This window comes from Mus musculus, chromosome 16, assembly GCF_000001635.26.
Source record: "Mus musculus strain C57BL/6J chromosome 16, GRCm38.p6 C57BL/6J".
In the NCBI taxonomy this organism is placed as follows: domain Eukaryota; kingdom Metazoa; phylum Chordata; class Mammalia; order Rodentia; family Muridae; genus Mus; species Mus musculus.
The window spans coordinates 17,029,279-17,057,169 of NC_000082.6; the positions used below are offsets into that span (position 1 = coordinate 17,029,279).

At 43.4% G+C, this 27,891-nt stretch overlaps 1 protein-coding gene across 3 annotated transcripts in view; it reads left to right on the plus strand.

The window, feature by feature from the left end:
• Mapk1 (mitogen-activated protein kinase 1) overlaps positions 1 to 18,175 on the plus strand; it is a 64,072-nt gene extending 45,897 nt beyond the window's left edge. Inside the window, exons 7-9 of one of the 3 annotated variants that reach the window (NM_011949.3) lie at positions 6,164 to 6,273; positions 9,036 to 9,161; positions 14,408 to 18,175. In NM_011949.3, the coding sequence (NP_036079.1) occupies positions 6,164 to 6,273; positions 9,036 to 9,152 (227 nt within the window). In that variant the 3' untranslated portion in view covers positions 9,153 to 9,161; positions 14,408 to 18,175. Of the gene's footprint in view, positions 1 to 6,163; positions 6,274 to 9,035; positions 9,763 to 14,407 lie in introns of those variants that run through there. The other 2 variants (NM_001357115.1, NM_001038663.1) reach the window with 2 other exon arrangements.
• Positions 18,176 to 27,891: the final 9,716 nt, after the last annotated feature.

Sequence of the window (27,891 nt, forward strand, 5' to 3'; positions counted from 1 at the left end):
TCCATTTGACTGGTTCCACTAGTCAGGGAGGTTTCTGGCTGCCACAGTCTCCAGTAGAGCAGAGCTCACCATAGCTCACTGTGACTTGACTAGGTTTCTGGTGGCAAGAACATTGCAGAAGAAGGCATCAGAAGGTGCAACATCTTGTTAGAGACTAGGTCCAACCACAGTCTGTCACACTCGGTGGGTTAAAAAGTATTCTGTCAGCTGGTGCAAGAAACAGCAAACAGAAATACAATGTTCTCATTAATAGGAACTGCAAGGATTTGTGTTATATTTAATCTCACAGAGTTGTTTGTTTATTTAACAAAAAGTCTTGGGCATTTGTTCTGTACCATCCTGGCTGCTACAACCCTGAACAGAAAATCAACAATAAGAACCTACTTGCAAGGAGCGAATAGCCCCAATTTGTATGAAAATGACCTAAACTGAGTGGATGACATCAGGGAACTCGAGATTTCAATTTTCTAGCTGAAATAGTGGAGATCTAAAGTAAAAATAATGATAATAATAGATAAAGGAACTATTAAATATAAGGAAAGGTACTCATCTTTACAAAATAATAAATCCCAGATAGTCCATAATTACTCTCCTTTCCCCACGTCTTCCCCCTTTTAAAGAAACCCACTTTATTAAAATAGCAGGCATCAAAACCTGTTGTTTGCTTAAGGCTGTGGGAAACAGACCATAACATTACATGGGTTGAGTGTCTTTGAAGGAAAGTTGGGCGTTTTGTCTTGGATATTTTGTCCCAACAACTTATTTTGTTCTTACTTTTCAGTCTGCCAACATTGAGGCTGGATGTAATATTTAATTTGTTTAGCTTTAATTAAGGATGAAATTGAGCTAGTCATGGTAGCAGATGTCATTGATCCCAGCACTCAGAAATCAAAGGCAGGTGGCTTTCTGAGTTTGATGTTAGTCTGGTTTGCAGCCAGGCTACACAGAGATACCCTGTCTCAGGATAGAGGGGGTTATATTTAGTATTTTTTACATATTTGTTCAAAGTTTTATAATGCTGAATTTTTTAGCCAGTAATACTTGCAGTTATTTTTTTGGTTTTATTTTTTTCTTATTTTTTTTTTCCCAAAGCAGTCTTAGGTTAGAATTCTCTCCAAGATGACATCAGTGAGGGGGAAGGAGAGATGGTTGCAGCAGATGGTAGTTAAATCTTTATTTGGAATAAATTTAGTGTAAATTATGCCTCATACATGAAAATGAATTCCAAAAGAATCCGTGATGAAGTACATTTGTTTAACGGTACTCACTGCTAGGCTGGAGAGGTGACTCTGCAGCTTAGAGTGCTTCTTGCTCTTTCAGAGGTCTTGAGTTCAGTTCCCAGCAACCACGTGGTGGCTTCAGCCTTCTATAATATGATCTGATGTCCTCTTCTGGCATTCAGGTGTACACTCATATACACTTTTTTTTTTTTTACAAAGTTCATGATGTAAGCTACAAATATTTCTTCAATAAAACAGTTAATTACTTAACAAAGAAAAACATACGGAGAATGGTCCATATGTACAACAGAAAAGTGCCTAGCGAGATACAGACTGGAAAGTACAGGTTGGTTTTCCAGTTAGGGTAGTGTTGATGACTGTTTGTATAAGAGTGATTGAAGGCTGGAGAGATGACTCAACATTTAACACTCTGCAAGAGTACCTAGGTTCAGTTCCCAGTATCTTTGTGGTGTCCCTTGTGACCTCAACAAGTATGAAGCCCACCCTTGGTGCACAAACAAACATACATGGAAGCAAATACACATATAATAAAATTAATCTTTTTTTTTTCCTTTAAAAAATAATTGAGGTCTATTGTGACCTCTCAGTAAAGTACTTGATTAAAGTAAAGGACCTCAATTCAGATTTCTCCAACCATGTAAAACCAGTCACAGCACAGGAAAGCTATAATCCCCACTTTCCTGTGATTGAACTTTGGAGGTGGAGACAGGAAAAATCCCCAGAAATTGGTTGGTCAGCTAACCTAATGTATATAGAGATGAACAGAAGACCCTGTCTGCTGGGCAGTGGTGGCACACGCCTTTAATCCCAGCACTTGGGAGGCAGAGACAGGCGGATTTCTGAGTTCGAGGCCAGCCTGGTTTACAAAGTGAGGTCCAGGACAGCCAGGGCTATACAGAGAAACCCTGTCTCGAAAAAAAAAAGAAGACCCTGTCTTTTAAACAGGTGTAAAAAGAGGGCTGACACCCAAGGTTATACACCAGTACTTGTGTCAACCTTAGTACACAGCTGTGTATACCTGCACTCACACCACACTGGAGGGGTGTGATTGAAACAGCAAGTGGGAAGGAAAGGTTTGACATGGAAACTGGAGGCAGAAATGACTGGCACAACTTCGTGGTGCTGAAGCACTGGTGATTATGACCGTCATTACTAAGATGACAAGTCTGATTGGGTGGTGGCAGTGCACTTGAAGTCTCCACCTCAGGTGCAGATGGATCGCTGTGACTTTGAGGACAGCCAGGGCTATGCAGAGAAACCCTGTCATAAAAAAATAAAATAAATAAAAAATAAAACCACGCAGGTTTATGCGGCACCAGCACCAATCTTTAGGGCTCCTTCCACTACCATAATTTCACACTTGAAAATGTTGCCAGGGGCTGGAGAGATGGCTCAGTGGGTAAGAGCACCCGACTGCTCTTCCGAAGGTCCGGAATTCAAATCCCAGCAACCACATGGTGGCTCACAACCATCCGTAACGAGATCTGACTCCCTCTTCTGGAGTGTCTGAAGACAGCTACAGTGTACTTACATATAATCAATAAATAAATCTTTTTTTAAAAAAAAGAAAAAAAGAAAATGTTGCCAGGAGCAAGGAAGTGTACTTTTGACAAAATAGCAAGAGTTATCCTAAACTTAATACAAGTCTTGGATATTCTGTGTGATAAAATGAGACATCTAAAGTGTTCTTGAAGAAAAGTACTTAGGCACTTACTGGAGCTGTGAGCTGAATTAGCTGCCTTTTAAAATAGATCCATGGAGGTGGTTTTGAGGCAGTCTTGGTATCTTTGAACTTGATTCTTCTGTATCAGCTTTCCAAGCAGCATAACTTGAGCGAATCGTGAAGAAGGAGTTATGAGAGCTGACAGTTTGAGGAGCACTATTACTGTCACAGTTTATAGAATTAGATTTGTTTTCTTTAAATGGCCCCGTCCAGAAACTCAAGTTGAAGCTGCAGCATTGATCTAAGGTGAGAATTTAACTGAACAGGTAAAATGGACCTGAAAAACTATGGCAGCTGGTTGGCATGCCCAGATCTGGCTAGGGCAAGGATAGATAGGGCAAGAGAATGGGAGTTGGCTGGCTATGTATGTATGTATAACCTTTTAAAGTACTAGAAGATGTGGGATTCTGAGAAGGTACCCACAATCCTAGTCGGATATAATCTCAGCTTCCTTAGGATATCCAGTGTTTTATGGGAAATAAACTGGGGGGAAAATGTACACACAGATGGCCACAATTCAACTGAGCAGTAGCTGCAGATCTCTGGTGAGGGGAGTTGGGCTTTGTACTTGTGGTATCAGCACTTAGCAGCAGATTCCCATTTTTCTCCTTTTGTCCTTTGGTAGATGTGAATATGGAGAAACCATGTGTATGGTAAAGGGACCTGAGATTTAGTTACTTTTAAAGTAGGGAAAGCATTATATTTTGAAATTTTTACTTGGTTGTTTAAGGACCTACTAGACTTTAACTGGAGGGAATATGTATCTTAGAAATGCTTTAGCTGCAAACTGTCTGTCTTGAAGAGCCTTTCTGAAAGCCAACAAGTTTGAACTGACTGTAAGTATCCCACAGACTTACAATTAGTGCTGTCGGAAGAATTGGTTCCAGTCTCCCAGGCATTTCTGCTGCACAGTTGATGTCCTGACTGGGTAGAGGCTTTACTTTAGGCAGGGATTTTATTATGCTCTGTAAGGGTTTGGCTTGGTTTTGTTTTTTGTTTTGAAAAATCTTGTCTATATAGACCAGGCCAATTCAATCTCAAAATATTCCTTCCTGCCTCAATCTCTAAATGCTAGGTTTGTAGCCAAGTGCCATTACATCCAACCCAAATGACTTTAAAGATTTCTCAAGGAAATCCTTAGGAAAGAATTGTAGGGCTCTTAGAGGTGAGAAGCCGGAAGTAGGTAGGTCTCACCCCACTACAGACAACAGATCAGCTCTTTTTTGTTGTTTTTGGTTGGTTGGTTTTTGGTTTTTCAAGATGGGGCTCCTTTATGTAGCCCTGGCTGTCCTGGAATTTGCCCTGTAAACTCACAGAGATCTGTCTGACTCTGTCTGATTCTGTCTCCCAAGTGCTGGGGTCAAAGACATGTGCCACCACTGCCCAGCATATCTCAGTGTAGTAAGTGTTCAGTGAAACTAGCTTTGATTGAGGATGCCTGAGTTCTTGACCATGCATATGTCCTGTGGGGCATGTACCAATTAGTAGATGGGTGGGGTTGATGTTGCTACCTGTAACTAAGAATCACTGTAAGAAGAGGTTCTTTGTTAAATAGATTACCCATGTTTGGAGTTTGTCCTTGTTTTAGTGTCATATTATCTAAAAAGCGGTATTCTTTACTGGTTATAAGTTCTTTTCCAGACTTGGGATAAGTTTTTAGACTTAAGACTTGGATTTTTCAGTATTGCTTGAGATTCTGAAAGTGAAAGTGACTACCCAAGACAGGGTGTCTTGTTTGTTCTATACCTTGGGCTTCTGTTAGGATTTAATTTGAAGAAAAGATCTTATATTGGTTAGTTTTATGTTATTATAATTTATCATGTCCAAAAGCAGAACCTAGATCAGCCAGGACCTAAAAAATTAAGTTTTCTATGAACTTTGAAGCCGTGTGTGTGTGGTGTGTGTGTGTGTGTGTGTGTGTGTGTGTGTGTGTGTTTTATTGGGGAGAAAGAGTTTGGGGGAGAATGAACTGTAGATTGGTCAAAATATATTTTTGAGGGTGCAGAATGACTGTGGAGTGAACCTAAGAGAAACACTTTGTTCTGACAGTGTGTGTGCATGCACATTATTGTGCATTTGTATGAAGTTGTCATCAGATGTCTTCAGTTGCTTTTTAATTTCTTTGGGTATGTGGGTATGGTGTATGAGTATATGTATGCATGGCTGTATGGGTGCCCTCATTTATTTATATACTTCTGGAGACCAAAGATCTATGTTGGTTATCTTCCTGAATCACTCTCTGTTTCCCTGGACCTGCAGCTTACCATTTCAGCTATGATGAGTGACCAGCAAGCCTCTGGGATCTTTTTGTCTCTGCCTCCTTGAACTGGTAATCACTCTGTTGAGCCTGGCTTTTTTATGTAGATAATGGAGATCCAAAGGGTCTATGGGTGTATAGCAAGCACTTTGCTGAGTAGTATAGGAAATGTCAAAGTTTAGTAGGCAAAGGGGCTTTTGCTCCAGTGCTCATTTTCTCCTGGCTGTCCATTCTCCTTTGGCATCTGTGATTTCCATGTTGTCAGTGCTTATGTTCACACAGTTCCAAAGGATTTACAGGTAAGGCTGAAAGGTTGCCTACATCATTAACAATACTGGCTGCGCTCACAGAGGACTACCAAGGTTCAACTTTCTGTATGCACACAGTAGCTCACAACCATCTGTAGCTCTAGTCCCAGGAGATCCATCTTCTTCTGACCTCTGTGGACACTACTCATATGGTGCACAACATGCAGCCAACACACACAGGATTTTTTGTGTTGTTTGTTTGTTTGTTTGTTTGTTTGTTTGTTTGGCTTGGTTCATTTTGTTATGGGTTTTTTGGTTTGTTTGGGGTTTTGTTCTGTTTTGTTTTGGGGGGGCGGGGGGTTGGGGTTTTTTGGTTTGGTTTTTAAGATTTTTTTTACGTACATTGGTGTCTTGCCTGTATGTATATCTGTGTAAAGATGCCAGATCCCCTGGAAGTGGAATTACAGGCTGTCATGAGCTGCCATGTGGATGCTGGGAATTCAACCTGGGTTCTCTACACCAGCAGTCAGTATTATTAACCACTAAACCATCTCTCCAGCCCCATTCATATATAGTTTTTAAAGAGAGACATACAGTGGTTCCATAGAGCCTTGAGGGTCAGCTCAAAGGAAAATGGAAAGCATTCACTAACAAATCCTGCTTCTCACCACTGCAAAATCCTTTATCTTTGTAGCTCTGGATTTACTGGATAAAATGTTGACATTTAACCCTCACAAGAGGATTGAAGTTGAACAGGCTCTGGCCCACCCATACCTGGAGCAGTATTATGACCCAAGTGATGAGGTAAGAGCTTATGTTCCTGGCTGTTGTCAGGAATGTTCAGTCGTCCTAGAACAGAAGCCCTAGCCGTGTCCTTGTCAAGATTTTCCTAAGGAACATTATGGTATGCCCTTCTCCTCAGCTTGGAGTTCCTACCTGTAGGCCCTTGGTGTTTGCCTCAGAAGAATTCCTCCAGGTTAGCTGCTGCAGGTAGAAGAGCAGTACATGCCCAAGGGAAGATAACTGCACCACCGTGAGGCATAAAAACTGGGAGCCAGGGCCTTAAAATACTATGACCAGGGCAACTTAAAAACAAAAGTGTTACCGGGCAGTGGTGGCACACGCCTTTAATCCCAGCACTTGGGAGGCAGAGGCAGGCAGATTTCTGAGTTCGAGGCCAGCCAGGGCTATACAGAGAAACCCTATCTTGAAAAACCAAAAAAAGTGTTTAATTTCAGAGGATTAGAGTCCATGACTTCATGATGGGGGCATGGAAACGGATAGGTACAGCATAGCACTAGAGCAGTAGCTGAGAACTCAAAATGATATAAGTCTCCTACAGCCTCAAAGGCCTCTCCTGTGCCACATTTCCACCAACAAGGCCACACAATAATCTTTCCCAAACAGTTCACCGACTGGGAACCAAGTATCAAAGTATGAGCCAGTAGAACCCAATATTTTGTATACTACCACAGCTAGAAATTGCAGTGGTCCATGGCAGAAAAGGCTACGTGAACTGGCCCTGAGGAAGTGAGAGTGAGGAGTTAGGCAGCCAGGGGCTCACACTGTGATTTCATGGCTTTTAACAGTGTGCCATTCCCTGGAGACGGGACATAAGAGCTTGTGGTAAGCATTGATGAGGTAGGTATTACACCAGAGGTCGGTGTGATAGCTCCTCAGGGTTTACAAATGCCTCTTACCATGTTTTCTCCAGAGTAAGCCCAGTGCATTCTCTGGGTCCTCTGAAGGTTCCATATTAAACTTTATTCCATCAAGGATAACAAAGGAAAATGCAAAGTGAATTAAAATGTTGGGGACTTCTGTCAATAGAAAATGAAGCCCGTTCTTAAAGTAGGAAGAAGCAAGTAGAGTGAAGTCAAATTTAGATGCAGAAGCTAAAAACTGATAAAATGGAATAAGGTAGAAATCAAGATGAAGTTTTTTTTTTTTAAACTGGTGTTTCTTCCGCATCCAAGATTAACCCTTAAACACTTAAGGGAGCTTGCAAAATACATACAATGTAGGTGATGACATAGAAATTGGTCAGAACTTAAGATTTCAGGCTCTTCTCAGCCCCTTGCACTGGGTATTTACTTCATAAGGTTCTGCTGTTATGCTCAGCAAATGCTATGCAGAGGTACTTTATAGTCCTGTACACTCTGAAGGACAGTTTTCTTGCAGATGGGAATTTTTTTCAGTGTTTGAGTCTGTGTATGAGGATTAAGTACTACATGAGGCCTGGAGGTCTAGGCATATGCTGATTGACAGCTGATATCATTGTCCACCTTAGGCCTGTCACATTTTAGTTGTAGAAATTTTAAAAAACAAAATATGGGGCCAGCAAGATGGTTCAGTGGGTAAATGCTCTTGCAAAGCCTGACAGCTTGTTTCTTTCCTGAGACCCATATGGTGGGATGAGAGAATGACTTGTGCAGTTGCTCTCTGTCTTCCCTGCTTTTATACTTCGGCATACATGCTCCCACAAACATACACACAGAAGTATTACTTGTAAAATGTGTTTTTGAAGAAGTCAAAATGATGGTGCTAGGGTATGATTCAGTCAGTCTTGTGCTTGACTGTTGTGCATGCAGTTGTGGTGGTCTGAGTCCCTAGAAATGCATAAGACAGCATGGTGATCATGCATGCTGTAATCCTAGTACTCTGGAGCTGCAAAGATACATAGAGGCGGGATACACGAGTCTGACTCCAGACAGACAGACAGACAGCATCTGTAATCAGAGTAATCAGGAGGCTGAGGCAGAAGAATTGTAAATGTCAGAACCAAACTGGGCTATGCACAAAATAAAACTATGTCAGAAATTCTTTAAATTACGTTAAAGAAAATATTTCCATCCCAGTTTTAATGTTCTCTAGCTATATATTATTCCTTGCAGCTTCATTTTTAATAGGTTTGTAATGTTTCCTTGGATAACAATATTAACATATTATTTCTTCATACTGTTAGTGTATATAATCCAAGTGTACTTCGTTAAATTTAGCTTAACGTTTTGTTTTGTGGTAGTGGGCATTGAATCCAGGTCTCAGATCAGATATGCCAACTAAGTGTTGTACACTGAGGTTACATTCCCAGCTCTTTTACTGTACAACACAGTCTCACTGTTACCTAGGCTGACATCACATTTAACAGTCCTCTGGCCTCAGCCTTCTTAGTAGTGGGAGATTATAAGTAGCCACCAGGCCTTGCTAGTTTTGTGTTTTGAGTAAATAAACATAAAACTACTTCCAACTTCTGTTATTAAGATATTTGGTGCCTTAAAGTATTTGAAAATTATTCTGAGGTATATGATAAGTTCAGTGGAATACTCTAATTATGTGCACTCGGTCTTTGTTTCTGTGTTGTACTTGGGATAGTGCCCAGAGCTCTTGTATAGAGCACACATATCCCCAATAAACTGTGCCCCAAGCCCTGGGGCCTTCAGGGTTTATAAAACATTGGTCTTATTGTATAAATTTCAGACTATAAGCCAGAGTTGTGTTATAAATCAGTAAATCACTCCCTTGACCATGACAACTTGCGACTGGTAAATGTTCATTTTGTCTTAAAGCCCATTGCTGAAGCGCCATTCAAGTTTGACATGGAGTTGGACGACTTACCTAAGGAGAAGCTCAAAGAACTCATTTTTGAAGAGACTGCTAGATTCCAGCCAGGATACAGATCTTAAATTGGTCAGGTATCTAGAACTTTAACTATACAGTTAACCCTTTATAGCAAGGGAGAGATGGTGTAAGTTAAAACATCTCTAGGAGGAAAAAAGAATTCAGTTTGTCCCCTTCCATTGATAGATCATTCATTCTGATTGCTTCATGGTGTGAAATGAGGATGTTAGGCTTCGTCTTTCACAGATTATGAGGACATGAAATAAAGTGGCAGCCCTTAGACACTGTGACGGTCGTGTGCATTGTGGGAGTGGACTTTTATGGAAGAAAATAACTCATGGGAAGGAATAGCTTTGAGTCATTTATTCCCAAAAACTTGATTTTACTTCATATGACATTTTAAATATTGAGAAATTCTATTGTGTAACTTTTGTGGCTTTGGGACTGTGTGGTTGTTTTTTTGGTTAGTTGTGGTATTAGGAATTGAATCCAAGGCCTCTTGCATGCTAAGCAAGTGCTGTACCACTGAGCTACACTCAGTGTAGATTTGAGAAGAGGGAGTTAATGGGGGAAGGGAAAGGGGGTAAGAAGGTAACGGATGAATATGCTCAAAATACATTTTACATGTATGAAAATGTCAGTGAAACGCATCATTATGTATAATTAATATATGCTAATAAAAACATTTAAAAATAAAGATTTGAAAGGATAGAATTTTATTCACTAAACACTTTGACTGAGGCACAGATATAGAAGCCATTCAGGACAAACACTGATAGAAGTAAGCCTACGGTATCCTAGGAAGACAGGGCGTACGAAAGGGGAAAATCATAGAGACTGTGCAAAAGACCGCCAGGAAAGGAGAGGAGGCACAGTACGGGAAGAGAGAAAAAAAGAATTCAAAACAGTCCCAAAAGGAACTAGATTTTCAAGGTGTGGCTTCATCTTGAAAAGATTCGGTTGGAGTGGAGTAGGGCATACAGTACATAACTCTTGTGCTTACTGGAAGCCTTGGGTGACAGGTCCCAATGCTTTCAAAAGAGAGGAGGCACTGCCTGTTAAACAGCTGTGGGTTCAGAGTGGCAGTCTAGTCTCTAACACCCTGTATCTCTTCTGCACTGTTTGCCATAATCATTTAAATTAAAACTAACAATTTTGGAAAGGTTACTTACTCTTTCAGGAAAGAGTTTCTTCCTACCCACGCCATCACTCCCACCACAAGACCCCCTTTAGTCAGAGCTACGCTGCCCTCCTGAAGATGAATGGAGTTTACTGATAACTTTGTTCTTCCTGCAGTTCCTGTCCTTTCTTTGCCAACTATTCTTGGGTATTCTTGATTCACAGTACATCAGCACGTCTGACCTACTCTTGAATAAAAGCACAACCACAAATGAAGTAATCCACAATATTGGAGTCTTCCATCTATGTCCCCTGATGAAATAGTACAAGTGCTTGCCCTGGAGAATCTCCTGGCTGACCTTATTCTACAGCTCTCACTGGGTCAGAATCTTCAGTTCTGTGGGCAAGAGAAGCTGAGAATTTTTGTCAGGATTCTAGAATCTCCACTGACCCCTCAGGATTTATATGTACCTGGCTGAGCTCCATGAACTTAGGAAAGATATGGTAAAAGAAGAGAGGCTAGAAACTGTGTTAGAATGTAAAGAATCAGGGAGGCAAGGCATTCTGCATAGAGAGAGCTGCAGTGGGTTAGGGGATGAGGCTACAGAAGTAGCATGGAAGGAGGGGACTGTCTGTGGACACTGCAGCCCAACAGCCAAGGTGGTCCTAAGGTTGCCAGTAATCCAATTACAGCAGTTTACTGCTTGAGACACAGTTATTCCACACCTGCTTAAAGCTTAAAGCTTTTTTCCAGTGCTCTTTTAATGATAATTATCAACTATTCTGAAGAATTAAAAGAATTTTAAAGTAGACTCATCCCACTACTAGATGCCCTTAACATTTGATTGCACTCATTTTCTACTTCTATCAACCCATCCCTTCCTCCATGAACCTATTAACCCATTTTATTTATTTCATGCACTTCAAGGGCACAATAACATCTATACTGGCTTATAATTTATTCCTTTAAAATAAAAATGGAAGGATTGCTCAGTATCCCTTCCAGGGGACCTGAGTTTGATTCTCAGCACCCACATGGTGACACACAATCACCTGTAACTCCAGTTCCAGGACTCCCCCTCCCCCAGTTCTGGGGTGCCTCCCCCTTCCAGGCTCCGCAGGCACTGCACACACAGCGCAGAACACCCATGTACATAAAATACTGTTTTTAGTTTTTAAATAAATAATCCAGAGGAAGGTGTCACTGCAGCATTTACTAACAGATCTTGTTGAGGTTCAGGCCCTCTAGGTAAAGCACATGCACTTGTAGCATACACAGCCCAAGACTGAAGAATCGAACGTTCTGCTTAGAATTGTACTTCTTACCCAAAGTGACTGACAGCTTCTGGATTTAGATCATGTGCCCATATTGCCTCAGTCTTTGCCATACATAGTTCTGGAAATGTGTCCACAGCAGCAAGGAGTGTTTTTCCTGAGCTTAGCCCTATGGAGCTCAGACAAACTCCAAGCTGAAGATAGGGAGTGCTAGGAGACACCGGGGACATTAGAAGGAGGGGGACTTCAACTGGAAGTTACACCCTCAAAAAACACTGCTGGCTAGGGCCAGCTGTCAGTATGGTAGCCTGAGTGAGCAGTCATAAGAGATCAGGGTGCTTCATTCTACTTCCCTTATGGAATTTTCCAATGATAATGTGAAGGGTATTATGTGGTTAGTACCTCATCTTCATCCAGACCCATCTCCTGAGTGCCCCACTGTGAATATAGAAATAGCTATTTCTTCTTCATCTCCCTATTTATGAGTTTTGTTGAGCAGATTAATTAGTTAAGAACTTAGCCTCAGCTCCTTTTGGTTTCCTGGAAGATAGAGAAGCATTTTAGGGCCTCACTAACCTGTCAGCCTATGGCCAGTACATAGTGGACCTATGGCACTCATATACCTTGACTTTCATTTGTTTGATTGGTTCTTGATTTTTGGTTAATCAAGACAGTGTTTCTCTATGTAGTTCAGCTGTCCTGGAACTTGCTCTGTAGTTCAGGCTGGCCTTAAACTAAAGAGATCATCAACCTGCCTCTGCCTCCCAAGTGCTGGTATTAATGGCATGGGCTGCCAGCCTCCAGTCTTGACTCTTGAGTGACTTCAACTGGAAATTACACCCTCAAAAAACACTGCTGGCTAGGGCCAGCTGTCAGTGGCAGCTTGAGTGGCAGTTGAAAGCCATATTCCTGAAAGTGCTTTGTTTCCTATCAGAGCAACAGCACTAGATCTTTGTGCGAGCAGCATATCAAATCAGTGAAGTTTCTAGAGAGATCTTCTTGGCATTTGAAGCACTTGGTCACTGTACCAACTCAACTAGATTTCCTTATCAAAACCACGGGTCACAGCAGGATTTGTGTAGCAATGCTTCTGTTTCTCAGAGGTGGTATAAGAAAATGAGTAAGCACTCAGGAAGGTCACCTGTTACTGTGCAGTGAGCCTTTGTGTCAGCCTTATGGTGAGAGTAGATTTGGTTTGAAGTAAAATCTCACCCAAGTAAAAACATAGCTCATAAGAGTGAGGACAGATGTGACTTGTATTGTCCTTTGGTGACACTGCAGTTGACTGGAAGTAAGACAGGTGGCTGTTTTGCTGAACACAGACAAATGGCAGCTGACTAGAGAATAGATGACCTGGGTGGTCCATTCTCACCATCCAGCACTGGGAACCAGCTACAGCCTCTCACCTTTCAGAATCCCAGTCTACTATTCTTTTCTTTCTTTTTTTCTTTTTTTTGGGGGGCGGGGGGGCTTGGGGGGGGTCGAGACAGGGTTTCTCTGTGTAGCCCTGGCTATCCTGGAACTCACTCTGTAGACCAGGCAGGCCTCAAACTCAGAAATCCGCCTGCCTCTGCCTCCCAAGTGCTGGGATTAAAGGCATGCGCTACCATGCCCGGCAGTTTTTGGTTTTTGAGACAGGGTTTCTCTGTGTAGCCCTGGCTGTCCTGGTACTCACTCTGTAGAACAGGCTGGCCTCAAACTCAGAGCCCAGTCTACTATTCTCACTACCCACCAGGGCTTAGTTTGTTCTCAGTAAGAGAACACTTCAGTGTTAACAACACATCCCATTGTGAGCACAGGTGACTGCCATGCCCAGTCATCCCGAGAAAGGAAGTCTTCCTAAGAATAAAAAGAAGATCCAGTACTTTGAAAAGGCTTTGTAAATTCTGGTTTTTGACTACGGGAGTGGTGGGTATCTTGGAAAGCCAACAAAGCTATGAGTGTCAGTAAATATGTCCATGTGTCTTCCCTTAGTCACCTTATGTCTTAGTTAGGGGTTGTATTGCTGTGAAGAGACAATAAGCACAGCAACTCCTATAAAGGAAAATATGTAATTGGTGCTGGCTTATAGTTCAGAGGTTTAATCCATTGTCATCATGGAGGGAAGCATGGTGGTGGCACACAGGAAGATGTGGTTCTAGAGAGGTAGCTAAGAGTCCTATGTCAGATTGGCAGGCAGCAAAAAAAGACAACCTCTAGGCCTGGCTTCTGCTTCTGAAACCTCAAAGCAAAGCCCACCTACAGTAACTTTCTCCAACAAGGTCACACCTACTCCAGCAACTCCATACTTCACAATTGTGCCTGTCCCTGTAAGTGTGTAGGGACCATTTTCATTCAGACCACCACACAGTAGCAACTCAGCTCTTGAGTTGTCTGAAGGCCAGGTAGTGGTGGCGCACGCCTTTAATCCCAGCACTTGGGAGGCAGAGGCAGGCAGATTTCTGAGTTCTAGAACAGCCTGGTCTACAGAGAGTGTTCCAGAACAGCCAGAGCTACACAGAGAAACCCTGTCTCGAAAAAAAGAAAGAAAGAAGGAAAGAAATGTCTGAAAAAGAGGGCTGTAGAATGAGAGACTGGTGAGATGGCTCAGCAGTTAAGAGCACTGATTGCTCTTCCAGAGGTCATGAATTCAAATCCCAGCAGCCACATGGTGGCTCACAGCCATCCTTAATGAGAAACAAAAAACCTATGGGCCAGAGGGAGCAGGGTTGGAGCGAAAGGGAAGGGGAGAAAAAAGGAAGAAAAAAGAATGAGGGCAGAGACTCAGCCTTCAGGACCTCATGTGTCATGTGCGTGTGAGAGTGCAGTGATCTTTGACAATCTTTTTATTCACATTACATTTTTATTTTGCTATTTTGTGCTATTGTTGCTTTTATTGTTCTGACATGGCTCAATCCTTACTCCTGAGTTTATCTTTGTTTTTCAGGACAAGGGCTCAGAGGACTGGACGAGTTCAGATGTCGGTGTCCCCCCAGTTCTTTACCCTGGTCCTGTCTTCAGCCCGTCTCAGCTTACCCACTCTTGACTCCTTTGAGCCTTTCAGAGGGGCAGTTTCTGGTAGTAGCAGCTTTTATACTTTCACGGAATTCCTTCAGTCCAGAGAGTTCTGGCAGCAGGCCGTGCAGCAGTGTGCACTTTCAATGCACTTAACTGCTTACTGTTGTTTAGTCACGAACTGCTTTCTGGTTTGAAAGATGCAGTGGTTCCTCCCTGTTCTGAATCCTTTCTCCATATCATGTGCTGAACCATCAGCCTCATCAGAGGGAGAGTCTTTCCAGACTTGTTCCAGTTACTGGCACCTCACTTCACAGTAGGGAGGCTAGGACATAAGGCACCTTAAGTCAGTGACAGCTCCAAATTTGCACTTCATCTGTTGGCTAGTAACTGTCTACCTAGACAGTAGGAGCTTGTGGGTATCCCTGGATGGTATTACAGGCTACAGGGGCAGGGGCTTCTGTTGCAGGAGTCCTTTGGGGCTATTTTCCTGTGTATCATGTTAGTCCTAAATTTAAGGTATGTACTATTTGCCCAGCTTTTTAAAAATTTGATCATTGTTTAAATGAAATAGGAAGGAAGCATTGCACCAGCAGTATCTGTTGTTCTGCAGATTTTATATGGTTACTTGTATCGTAATGGAGGTGGAGCTCTTGCCAAAATGTTACATGCTATCCTTAGCCAGAGAGTGAAAGTAACAGCTGTGCTTGTCATTTACTGAAAGGTGGACACACACAAAGCTGTGGAAGTTTCCAGAACAGTAGAGAGCAAGCTGACCTAGATGTTCAGGGCAGAGCTCCATATAACCTTGAACAGCCACACAGAAGGCTGTTTGCGTAACCACATTCACTACCTAGGGATTTAGCTAAAAGGAACACTGCATCTTTAAATGAGAAAGTGTACAGTTCTTCTCCTGCAGCATGTCAGCATCTCGAGCTCACTTTTCAGCAGTGTAATGACTTGTATGTAATAAAGCCTTGATGGGCTCTCCTCATGAAGCTCTGCTCTGTTGCCAAGTTAGAGATGTTTCTGGTACTGCTGAGTTAATGTCATAAAAGGCTAGCAGTAACTGTTCGAGCTCTCTTTTATTTCCTTCTCTCCTATATTTTGTTCCTGCACTGTGTGCTGTGGAGTTGATGGTGTTATCCCAGTGCGGTGCCTCCAGACCCCCTCACTGCTCTCTGATGAGAAATATGCCTTGTTCAATACTTACTGTGCTCTTGCATGACTGTTAAGGTTTCTGTGCAGAGACCAATGTCCAAGTGTCACATCCTTTGATTGAACGAAATCTGTTGTGACCTCTGAGTTGTATTCCATGAAGAGAATGCTACCCAGAAGATAATGTAGAAAAGATAATTATATTGTTAACTTTTCATTTCTCAGCTGTCCTTTTGTTTTCTTGGTTTTTATTTTTTATTTTGACATCAATGGAAAATGGGTTCTATAAAGACTGCCTGCTAGTATGAACAGCAATGCAATGCACTTGTAACTCATGGAAATAAATGTACATCTTTATCTTTACACCCATGATAAGATTCAGTGTTGATTTTCTCTGGATTGGTGTGTCCTAAGTAGGCACTCATAATCAATTTATGGCTTGTGCTTCAGACAAAAATGTTCATGGGCCTTACTCTACTTCTCCCCACTCCACCCTACCCCCCATGCACTGCCCCTCACAGCAGTTTACGTATATGGCTGGGAAAGGTCCTTTTCAGCTGCACATGGTGCCATGCATCGTTAATCCCAGCATTCAGAAGTCAGAGGCAGGTGGATCTCTGAATGGAAGCAGGCCTGATTTGCATAGGGAGGTCCAAGACAGCTGGAACTCTATAGGTCCTGTCTCAAAAAAAACAGAGTCCTCCCCGTCTGCCTCTCAGCAGCAAATGAATCTGACATGATCCTCTCTAAAACAGGTCTCAAGTAGTCAGATGTTGATGATGGCACCCAAACATGCCCAAGTTAGGATCTGGTTCCCTCTGAAAAGGGCCTTCTTGCCTCTGTATCCTAGAGCTGTAGGAAGGGCTGTTCAAGATCTCATGTACCTGCTACCAAGTTCAAGGTAGCACATACCTCACCTGGCTAAAGAATGGCTGACTCATCCCAGAAACCAGATCTCAGTTCTTGGCCTAAATCCCTGCTTTTCACTTCCACACATGAAGCCCACTGGCATTGAAGGAATAGAGGTTCAGCTTTCATTGATACAGTAGTGGTCAGTTTTCCTTTTTCTTTTTGTCTTTTTTTTTAAAGCACTGACTGTTCTCCTACTTGTTTCTTTTTCATATTTTTAATCCCATGAGATTAATTTGCATTCTTGTGAATAAGGAAACCATAGCCTCATCTTCTCGAGGTCTGAGCTTTCTGCCCTTCCTGGCACTGTGGAGAGGGGTTGGTGTGAGATCACTCACTTCATCCTAGTCACTGTATCACAAGTGTGGCTTTCATGTAGCCATTGTAAATGACAGCTCAGAGCTGTCAGGTATAGAAACGCTCATTATTTTGGTTCTCATGTTTCTAAAAATGTTTGGATAACGTCATCTGCATACTGGTGTCATTGGGTGCCTCTACTATTCATACACATAGATAAGCTGTCTGGTGGATGGGCTTTTTGTCCAAGTCTTAATATGTGAGGGAAAAAAACCCAAAAACATGAAAACATTTAGCATGAAGAAGATAGCTATCCAACAATCCCAGAGCGCTTGATGATACCGGCATTCAGAGCTGACACTGACCTACTCTGTGGTGCATTTATTCTGCCCCCACCCTCATCCCTCTCATTTGAGGACAGGCAACACTTGGGCTGGGCATGACTGTTAGTTTTGGGAAGCTGTGAATTAACAGCAGCTATCTCTGAGGAATCACAAAGGTAGACACCTACACTGCATGCCACATAGTATTCAGACCACTTAGGGAGACTTCCATTTGCTTAGGATAATATTTACATTAATATTAGTAGTTAGGTTTGAACTTTTGGTGACTTCTATACTACGGTAACACATTCATATATGCATATGCTTTGGGTCCTTCATACTACTTTTATATTTGTAAATCAGTGTTTTGGAGCAATTCCAAGTTTAAGGGAAATATTTTTGTAAATGTGATGGTTTTGAAAATCTGAGCAATTCTTTTGCTTACAAGTTTTTTTAAAGCATTTGTGCTTTAAAATTGTGCTAGTGTTTGGAATATGATACCCTATAACCCAGATAAGAAACATAAGAATGGAGTAAACGCTGTCGCTTGTCGTGCTATGCCCAGCTTGGCGTGCTGGATCAGCAGTGGGACTCCGGAGTCCCTAGGGTCACACCAGCTCACCTGCAGCTTGTTGCCTTTCTGTGCCGTCCGCCCGCCCTTCAGAGCACTCCAGAAAGTTCTGACATGGCTCTGTATCTGCTCTGTACTGTGGATGCCTTTTTGGTGTTGTATCCCAAACTGCATAGATTATTTAGGATAATGATAAGTTTAAAAAATTAATGTTGAAGAAAGATTTTATTAAGAATTTAAATGTTTTTTCATTATATTGTTAAACTTGAACATTTATCTGTGGCTTATGTGATTTGGTTAATATGTATAAAAATTGTAAGAGGTTTATATTTCATCTTAATTCTTTTGATGTTGTAAACGTGCTTTTCAATTCATTATTTGAATGTTTATGGCACCTGACTTGTAAAAAGAATTACAAAAAAAAAAATCCTTAGAATCATTACATTGTCTCACTGTGTTGCCAGGGTAACAGTGCTGTTCAGTACAGTTTAGTCATTCCATATAGCATGCCTTCTGACTGAATTTACTGGTCGCTGCTAATATAGTAGATCACAAACTGCTGCTCTGGGTGACTGGAATCTCCATCAGGTCTTCCAGGTGATTCTTCAGACACTGGTTACAGGGAAGGAAGGCGGCCTCGCACCCCTCCCCATCACTAGCCTTCAGTAGCCCCAGTGCTAAGGTAGGTATCAGATGTGGCCTTTTCACAGCAGGAACTCAGGACTATGAACAAAGGCTTAAATGTGTTTCTATTGGAGGCAGTGCAGTGGTTGCTTACATGTCAGAGATACTGGAAAACCTTTTTTTGGTTTGTGTTTTTTTGTTTTTCGAGATAGGGTTTCTCTGTGTAGCCCTGGCTGTCCTGGAACTTACTCTGTAGACCAGATTGGCCTCGAACTCAGAAATCTACCTGCCTCAGCCTCCCAAGTGCTAGGATTAAAGAAAGGCGTGCGCCACCACCGCCCGTCTGGAAAATGTTTTAATATGGAGGAAACAGGCTTTAGGTCACTAAAACCAAGTTAACTCCCTTCCCCTCTGTTCTCAGCTGCAGCTGGCTCTCTGCTCAGACTCTGCAGCAGACTGTCAGCTGTGAAGGAGAGTCAGTATCATTTGCCATGCATGCAGAAGATATAAAAATATATTTCAAGTAATTATCATACCACACAGTAAGTACCAAGTGAATAGCAATCAAGTCTTCCTAAAAGTTTTTTATGTCATTACATGTTTCAAGGTGTCAGCAAATCCCTGCTTCTGCCCATCTGAGAGGAGAACCCACTTTGAAAACTCCTCAGGAAATGGAGTTCACTCAGCGTGTCACATTCACGATCCTGGGGAAGGCATGGAAATGATTCTCTTGTTCATTGCTGAAGCCTGGTAGTTACAATTGTCTCAACAGTGATGGACTCCATTCCTTAACAGCAGTCAGGCCAGCATCTCAAGTGCCATACATAATCAGAACCAAATGTCACTGGGCTGGGAGGAAAGAGAGGTGACAGCAGCTGGAAGCAAATGTAGAAGTCCTCCTTGATATATTCCTCAAGTGTGAAGGAGGAGACACCAAGCGCATGCCTTGTAAGATATCTTTTCTAATGCTGAGGAAGAGTCTCTGAGAAGTGGAAATTGGATGCCATTTATTGGGCTGGGCAAAGCAGGGCACAAAGAGCAGAGGACCAGGGCCAAAGGGCCATAGTACACATAAAAACTGTGGGCTGTGGGCACTCACTGCAGAGAGGATGAGGCAGGAGGCAGAGTCCCCTTGTGTCTGTGGATTCTTTAAATATAGGTATCCTGGCCATAGGAGCCTTTACTAGGTCTGTGGACAGCACAAAAGTCGGTAGAGGTATTTGAAGAGTCTGGAGACTGTTACTTCAAATGTATTTCCCTTACAATGATATTAAGTAGCCAGGAAGGAGGAAGTAAAGAGACTTGGCAGTTTTCAGTTACAAGTCATCTAATAGAGGCAAGGCATGGCAGCAAACACCCTTAATTCTAGCACTCTGGAGTGAAATTAAGACCCACCTGGTCTTTATAGACCAGGCTAGCTGAGGCTACATAGGGAGACCTTGTCTCAAAAAACAAACAAAAAAAAAGCACCCAGTGAAAGAAACTTGTCTGTGTCTTTTATCGTGATTCACTAATCTCAAATGAATTAGGCAAAACACTGAATTCCTCCAGTAGACCTGCAAAGCCAGCAACTGGCTGCCTCAAGGACCATTCATGTCTTCAGGAAGTCACCAGAGTTGTGTCTCTCCAGAGAAGGGAGAGAACATTTGAGCATATAAAAAACAAGACCTGGGGCTGGTGAGATGGTTCAGTGGGTAAGAGCACCCGACTGCTCTTCCGAAGGTCCGAAGTTCAAATCCCAGCAACCACATGGTGGCTCACAACCATCCGTAATGAGATCTGACTCCCTCTTCTGGAGTGTCTGAAGATAGCTACAGTGTACTTACATATAATAAAAATAAATAAATCTTAAAAGAAAAAAAAAAAAAAAAAACAAGACCTGTCTACAGAAAAGAGCACCAATGAGCTTGCCTGTAGTGAATTTGGTAGTATCCCTCTGGGGATTCATGAAGTGTGCTCTCAAAAGCAGAGCTCTGAAAAGCAGTCACTGCTAAGACAGCTTTCTTGCATTTCGAGAACATGAGGAGAGCCCACAGAGTCAAAGCCCAAGCATGTGCTTGACTCCCTTTGTTGCGGCTGGGGCATCGTGGTGCTGCTGGCACAAAAGGAAGGCAGGGCAGGTTGGGGGGGTTGTCTTTGAAATGCACTGGTTCTTACATTTTCTTCTTTCCCTTCATTCTCTATTTCCTGATTTCCTCTTCACAGGGTTGAAAGTTTATGGGAGAATGGAGAGGAGGGACTTAAGTTTGAGTTTTGATGTTTACAGTGCTAGAGATGAACTCCAGCACCTCCAACATGAAGAGCAAGGACTCCATTACTGAGCATGCCTTAGTGATTTCTTGCCATCGACACATGAACATAGATTTCCCCATCAACTAATGGGACTTGTGACATATGCATAGTTTGGAACTGAAGCCTGTGGTACTGCCCTGAGCCAGGCCAAAACCAGGAAGGATGCCTAGGGTTTTGGCTCTTTGATGTACTGGAGACAGAGAGGCTTGGAAAGAAGTGGTAGGAATTCAAGGCCAACCTCAGCTGCATACCAAAACTATGCCTATAAAAACATAAGAAGCCAGGTCAATGCTTAGACCTAGAGGGTAAACATTGGTTGCTCTTTCATATCCTAGCAAGAGCAGAGGAGCTAGACATTTTTTTTAAAGACTAAGTCCAGAAGGTGCTAGTTAGACGTGTGGATGGTGATTGGGAGCTACCTTCTAGAGCCAGAGGAGATATCTAATAATAATTTTAAAAAAAAATCTAGACATGTAAAGAAGCAAGTGGATGTGTGCAGTCTGTGGTGCGGGCATCAGGACCGAACAAGACCCTGGGCACTGACTTGCTACAGGCTGGCCAACACTTTTAAAAGTGCTCCCAGCCATGAGTATGGGCTCTTGGCAAGACCTTCTAGACCAGAAAGTAGATTTTCTTAGGACTACACAAAATGGGGAGAGGGCTTGCTGAGACAAGACCGAAGCAAAAAAACCATAGTGGATAAGTAGAAACACAACCAATATACCCAGGTTAGCTGGGGCTGCAGGTGTAGCTTCCTGCTGGGCAGCACTTGGCACAAGACCCCAAGGTATTCTGGTGTTGAAGATTACTACATACATAAAAGTCCACAGTTTTCAACTTTTGGGTGCCCTTTTCACCCGTGCTTTTTCATGAAATGTAATCCTTAATTGTCTACCACCCATTCCTTAATTTTTTGAAGATAAATCATAAAGAGCAAATGTTACAGAAGTAACCAAGGAAACAAGCCACGGGCATCTGTCTACCATGGACAGAGATGGGCATGGGAAATTGAGCTGGTAGCAGAGGCCCATGTACTGAAATAGCTATGGGTGAGGCCCAGTACAAAATAATATACTTTGCCAAGACACAAATTTGTGTAGTCCCCAAGTGTCAACTTTGTAGATGCTAACATGTAATGGAGTCAAAAAGTTGAACACCTAATTAAGAGCCAGTCCATCCTCCTGGCCTTGGAAGACGAGGCCACACCACTTTGGAGAGGTCATATGAATAGGGAAAGGCATGTAAGGACCAAAGGCAATGCTTCTATGGGAAACAGTCATCCTAGTTAGTCCAGCAGAGAAACCATGGTTCAGTGTGGTTACAAAGAATGTGCCTATGCATTTAATCACAGTGCCATAGCCTGCAGGAATGAACAGCACCCGGCTCTTGCTCCCACAATTCTCTAGCCAAGAATAAAAACTCCATGTGGGCCATCCAGGGATAAAGGCATCCTTGGGGTCCACTTGCACTTGGACACATGAAGTGATTATTTTTTAACCTTTTAAATGCCTACATGTGGGTGCTACATCAGAACTTGTTACAGTTGAAGGATGAAAGATTGGGTTAAAATGGTGGCCTGCATCCTGCCCACCACAGGACTAGGACCACTCCGGAAGTTTGACTGCACGCACCCCACGCAGCTGCCAGGCGGGCATCTGGCTGTGAGAAGCCACAGAACCAGGCTCTGGGGGTAAGGAAGCGCAGTCTAAGGTCCAGAGGGACTGCTGGAGTTCAGCTCAGATTCTTGGGCACCACTAACACCCTGGGTGCTACAGAAGAGCTGGCTCTGGGGTCCCCAGGCCTTCAGGTTCTCACTCTTGAGCACTGCAGATGCTGCTAGATGCCGCAGGAGAGCTGAGAACTGTGGGGGCACAAGGGCGAGCTTTAGCCCAGGTCCGAAGGGAAAAGGGCCAAAGGAGAGAGCTCCGGCTGTTCCCGTGGGGACGAGGGTGTCCTGGCTTGTTTGGCAGGCGCCATGGCAGGAAGCGCTGAAAGGCCTCCTGCGTGAGATTAGGCGCAGCTCTTTAGAGGAAGACCTGCGCCATTGCCCCAGCACAGTGGATCCCAATGAGAAGAGGCAGTCCGTGGTTTTAAGACATTGTCATAGTATAGGAAGGGGAGCTAAGAAGGTAGTAAAAAGAGAGTAGTAGAGGACAGCCATGACCACGTTGGGGGGGTGAGGGGTGAAGGGACTGCGAGGAGGGGAGTGGGCAAGAATGAGAGAGGAGGGGGCAAAACAGTCCCTTTTGTAGTGGACCAGGCCTACCTGGCTATAGGTAAAGGTAGCTGGGGTGGAGTCCAGACAGAATACCAGGAGCTTGGGGTGTTGCCCTACATGACTAGTGGCCACACCTCTGCAGGGGACTGTGGGAGGCTGTAGCTGCAACAGGAGCCCGGGGCCCAGGGGGTATGGCCAAACACCTACAGTCCCTTGCAGGCAACAGTCATATGCCGGGTCTCTGGAGTTCTGAGCTTGAGCTCAACCCGGCTGCCAATCACAGCTCACCGCCGAACAAAAGATAATACTAACAAAAGACAATACTAAAACATTTAAGTCAAGGAAGCTGTGCTGGTGGTGGTCATCCCACCTCAAGGAAAAGTTAAAGCAATACAAGATAAGAATTAACACTAGGAAACAGGCTGGAGCATAACAAAGGGTGCGCAACAAAACTGAGTTAACAAGAACCTGGGCGATGTTGCACATGCCTTTATTTTATTTCTAGCACTCTGGGAACTAGTGATAGGCAGATTTCTGTGAGTTCTAGGACAGCCAGGGCTACACAAGAAAGGCCTGTGTATCGACAGATGGACTCATTAGATGGCTCAGTGAGTAAAGGTACTTACCACCAAGCAATGGCCTGAGTGAATTCAGTCCTTGGAGCCCGGAAGGAGGAAGGAGAGAGCCAACTCCTTCAAGTTGTCCCTGGACCAGAGGATCTGAGGAGAGAACTGGAGCATCAGGTTTCCAACCACAGATCCATCTTTGCTGGCCTGATTTTGTGGGTTTTGTTTATTTTCTGATTTCACACAAACTACCACAGATGACAGTGCAGAGAGCTAATTGGTCTCTTGGAGCTGGAGACTGAGTTAAGATTCAAAAGTACAGGGGCTAGAGAGATGCCTTCATGGTTAAGAGCAGTGGCTGCTCTTCCAGAGGTCCTGAGTTCAATTCCCAACAACCACATGGTGGGTCACAACCATCTGTAATGGGAGCAGATGCCCTCTTCTGGTGTGTCTGAAGACAGTGACAGTGTGCTCATACATAAAATAAATCTTCTTTTTAAGAAAAAGATTAAAAACTACAACTTGCCTCATTTCCAGCTTAACAACCAAAGAAGAACATTATGATGCACTTAAGTGAGCAGAGCCTACCGATCACCTGTCAGGGAAATAACAACTGAGAAGATGAGGTCACTTTCATTGAATAATCCTATTTTGTCATTAGTTTTGCTTTTAGTAATTGGAACGGTAAAACAAGTGCTATACAGCTGTAAAGTAGTTATGTGCCCAGGCAGTGGTGGCGCACGCCTTTAATTCCAGCACTCAGGAGGCAGAAGCAGGCAGATCTCTTGTTACTTTGAGGCCAACCTAGTCTACAAAGTGAGATCTAGGACAGCCAGGGCTACATACCTTGGACTAGAGAGAGGGCTCAGCCGTTAAAGGTTGGGCTCACAACCATAAATATAAGAGAAACCTTGTCTTGGAAAACCAAAAGCCTCGTAGCGGTGGTGTGTGCCTTGGCACTGTTGGTGGCACTGCAAGTAAATGCAGTGTATCTGGCTGGCTGCTGTATTTGGCCCAGAAAGAATTGAGTTTTAACTCAAGACAGTGATTTATTACTAGGATATTCCTTGATGATAATGAAAAAGAGTAGTAGTAGCCAGGCATGGTGGTGCACGCCTTTAATCCCAGCACTTGGGAGTCAGTGGCAGGCGGATTTCCCAGCCAGAACTACACATAGAAACCCTGTCTCAAAAAAACAAAAAAGAAAAAGAAAGGAAGAAAGGAAGGAAGGAAGAAAAGAAAGAGGAAGAAAGGAGAGAGAGGGAGAGAAAGAAAGAGAGAAAGGAAGGAAGGAAGAAAAAGAGAGAGAAAGAAGATTGGCAAGAAGTTACATCATGTCAGCTTCCCATCTGGCTGGCAACCTGAGCACATCGGTGCCACAGTGAGGACGTCTGCCAGAATCTCGGAGCAGCAGTGTTTCAGATGGTAAGAGACTGCTTTGCCTGCCTTCTAACCTGAGGCTGAGGCTCCACTCTGTTGGCTATATTAAATCCTAATCACCTCCCAGAGGCCCCACACACTCCACTCCTAAATACTGGACTAATACTAGTGCCTCATAATGGGAATTGACTCTCAGCATATAAAGTTCTGCCGGGACCCCCGGCCCATCTCCAAACCAGAGCAAGCATTGGTAGCTGTGTCTCCTGCCTGCACTGTACAGACCCTAGCTACCCTCTGGAGGTAGGTAGGTAGGCTTGCTGTCCACTCCAGATCACATTGCCTGTTCTCACACCACTGGCCAAGAAATGCCCAAAACACGTTGTGCTGTGTGCTTGTCACAATACCTGCTACTCCCCGGTACCAAAACAACTCTAAATAAAGAAACTAGCTTGCAAACATTGGACCCACAGAGCACACCTCACCACACCCGATCACCAGTGCAGGCAGTGGGAGGACAGGTATTACTTAATGGAAATGGTGTTTCCATCTTTTTTGTTTTATTTTGTTTTTGTTTTGTTTTTCGAGACAGGGTTTCTCAGTATAGCCCTGGCTGTCCTGGACGACCAGGCTGGCCTCGAACTCAGAAACCCGCCTGCCTCTGCTTCCCAAGTGCTGGGATTAAAGGCATGTGCCACCACCGCCCGGCATGGTGTTTCCGTCTTGAGACATTTCAGCGGAGCCAGGACACAGCTCAGCAGCGGCACTTGGCTAGCACAGACATTCCCAGTACTGAAAAGGAGAAGTTTAAGTTTTGTAAAATACTCAACCTTCCTTCTGTCCTTAGAAATGGGCATGGCACCTAGGCTATATAACAGACCCTGTCACTAAAACAAGAGTGGTTTGTGATGGAGCTGAAGATGCACCTCAGTAGGTGAAATGCATTCATGAAGCTCTGAGGAGATGAGGGCAGGAGAATCGAGAGTTCAAGGTCATCACTGGCTACATACCACGTTTGGGTGAGGGCAATTTAAGATTCTCTTTAAATTTATTAGTTATTTTTATGTATGTTTTGTCTGCATGTGTGCCTATACCACATTTATGCAGTGCACACTGAGGCAAGGTGGTATCCCCTGGGACTAGAGTTATAAATGGTTGTGAGTTGCTATGTGGGTGCTGGGATTTGAACTCTGGTCCTCCAGAAGGGTAGCCATTGCTCTTAACTGCTTAGCTGAGCCATCTTACCAACACAACCACCCCACCCCTATATTTTATAGTTAAAAATAATGTGGAATCTTGGGCCCTAGCCTTAGCAGTATAGTGTGTACATTTTTTATATTTTTTATTGTGTATTTTATGTGTTATGAGTGCTCGCCTGACAGAAGATCCCATTACATATAAATGGTTGTGAGCCACCATGTGGTTGCTGGGAATTGAACTCAGAACCTCTGAAAGAGCAGCCAGTGCTCTTAACCACTAAGCCATCTCTCCAGCCCATAGTGTCTGCATTCTTAACAAAATCATGTAATAGTTTAAGTGAGAGAGAAGTTCTGTGCCTTGGTTGCATAGTCACTCTAAAGACATAAGTTCGCATCATTGGTTAGCTTTCTAATTAAAATGCATGGTTTATTTCTCGCTTGCTCACAGTAGGAGGCAGCCCTTAGCCTCATGCACTCATTCATCTGCAGAAAAAAATGGGAAAATCAAGTGGCAGCTGGCAGCTTCAAGGACAGCTCGGTGCCATGGCAACTGCTTCCATCAATAACTTAATTTCTTCTCTGCTCTTAGGTTTTTCTCTCCTCAGTCCTAAAGCTGGAAATGTTTTAATTGGGAAAGAAAATAAGACAATGTGTGGTTGCTCTGTCTGTGGCATCTGCACACTTTTTAATGGGCTTGAAAGAGCATGCAGAAAACCGTTAGAGAATCAGCTAAGTTTAGAAATGAGGGGGCTCTTTGGAGCCTTCATCCCTCTGATGTGGCACTAGCACCACCACCACCACCCCCCAGGCAAGTAAAGACCCCTATCTTGTACAGCAATCCAGTCAGTCTTCATGGAAAATACACCAAAATGGATTGCTTCCTCCTGACTGATGCAAGGATTTGGAACAGAACTTTTGCAGTGGCAGCCAGGCTGGCAGACCCTTTAAGGGGATAGCTTTAGATATCTTTCTTTCCCAAGACCCAGTACATTTGTCTGCCAGGGCAGACACCTTGCACTGGTGGCTTAAATAATGAATCATCACAGTACTGTGGGTTGATGTCAAAGGTCAAAGTGTCATCACAGTGGGTTTTCCTTCATCTGGTAGGTGTCTGACCAGAATGGCTAGGTCAACCCTAATGACTTCATTGGGAGATGGGAGGGGAGCTATTTTTTTTTTTTTTTAAGTTTCAGCAACTTGAGCACAATTTGTTCATTCCTGTCATCACATTTACTTGGAAGGCAAAGGCAGGAAGGTTGAAGGTTTGAAGCTATCCTAAACTACACGATCTTAAGGGGTAAAAAAAAAAAATGGGGCTGAATAGACAGTTCAGCAGTTAACAACACTGACTGCCCTTGCAGAGGCCTGGAGTTCAATTCCAGTACCCACATGGTTCACAGCTGCCTAACTCCAGTTCTGGGAATATGATAACACCCTCTTCTGGCCTCCAAAGTCACCAGGGACACATATGGTACACAGATATGTGTGCAGGTAACACACACAAACATTGGAGTCACCATTAGGATAACAGTTCTGCCCATGACACCTGCCTACCTATGATGCTCTGAGGCCAGCCTTGCCTTTGTCATCTGTGTTTAAAGACCTATTTCCAGCACAGCTAGCTATCGGCCCTTTTTAGGGGTGGGGAAAGTAACAAGATGTATATATTTCTGCACAAAGCAGATGTGCATGACAGTATGTGGTAACTGGAGATCAACAATTGAAGTCTTCCTCACTCACTACTGTGTTTTTTCCTTCTTTTTATTGTTTAAGAATTTCATATATACAAGGTATTTACAAAGTCTGCAGGGCTGGAGAGATGGCTCAGCAGTTAAGAGCACTGACTGCTCTTCCGAAGGTCCTGAGTTCAAATCCCAGCAAC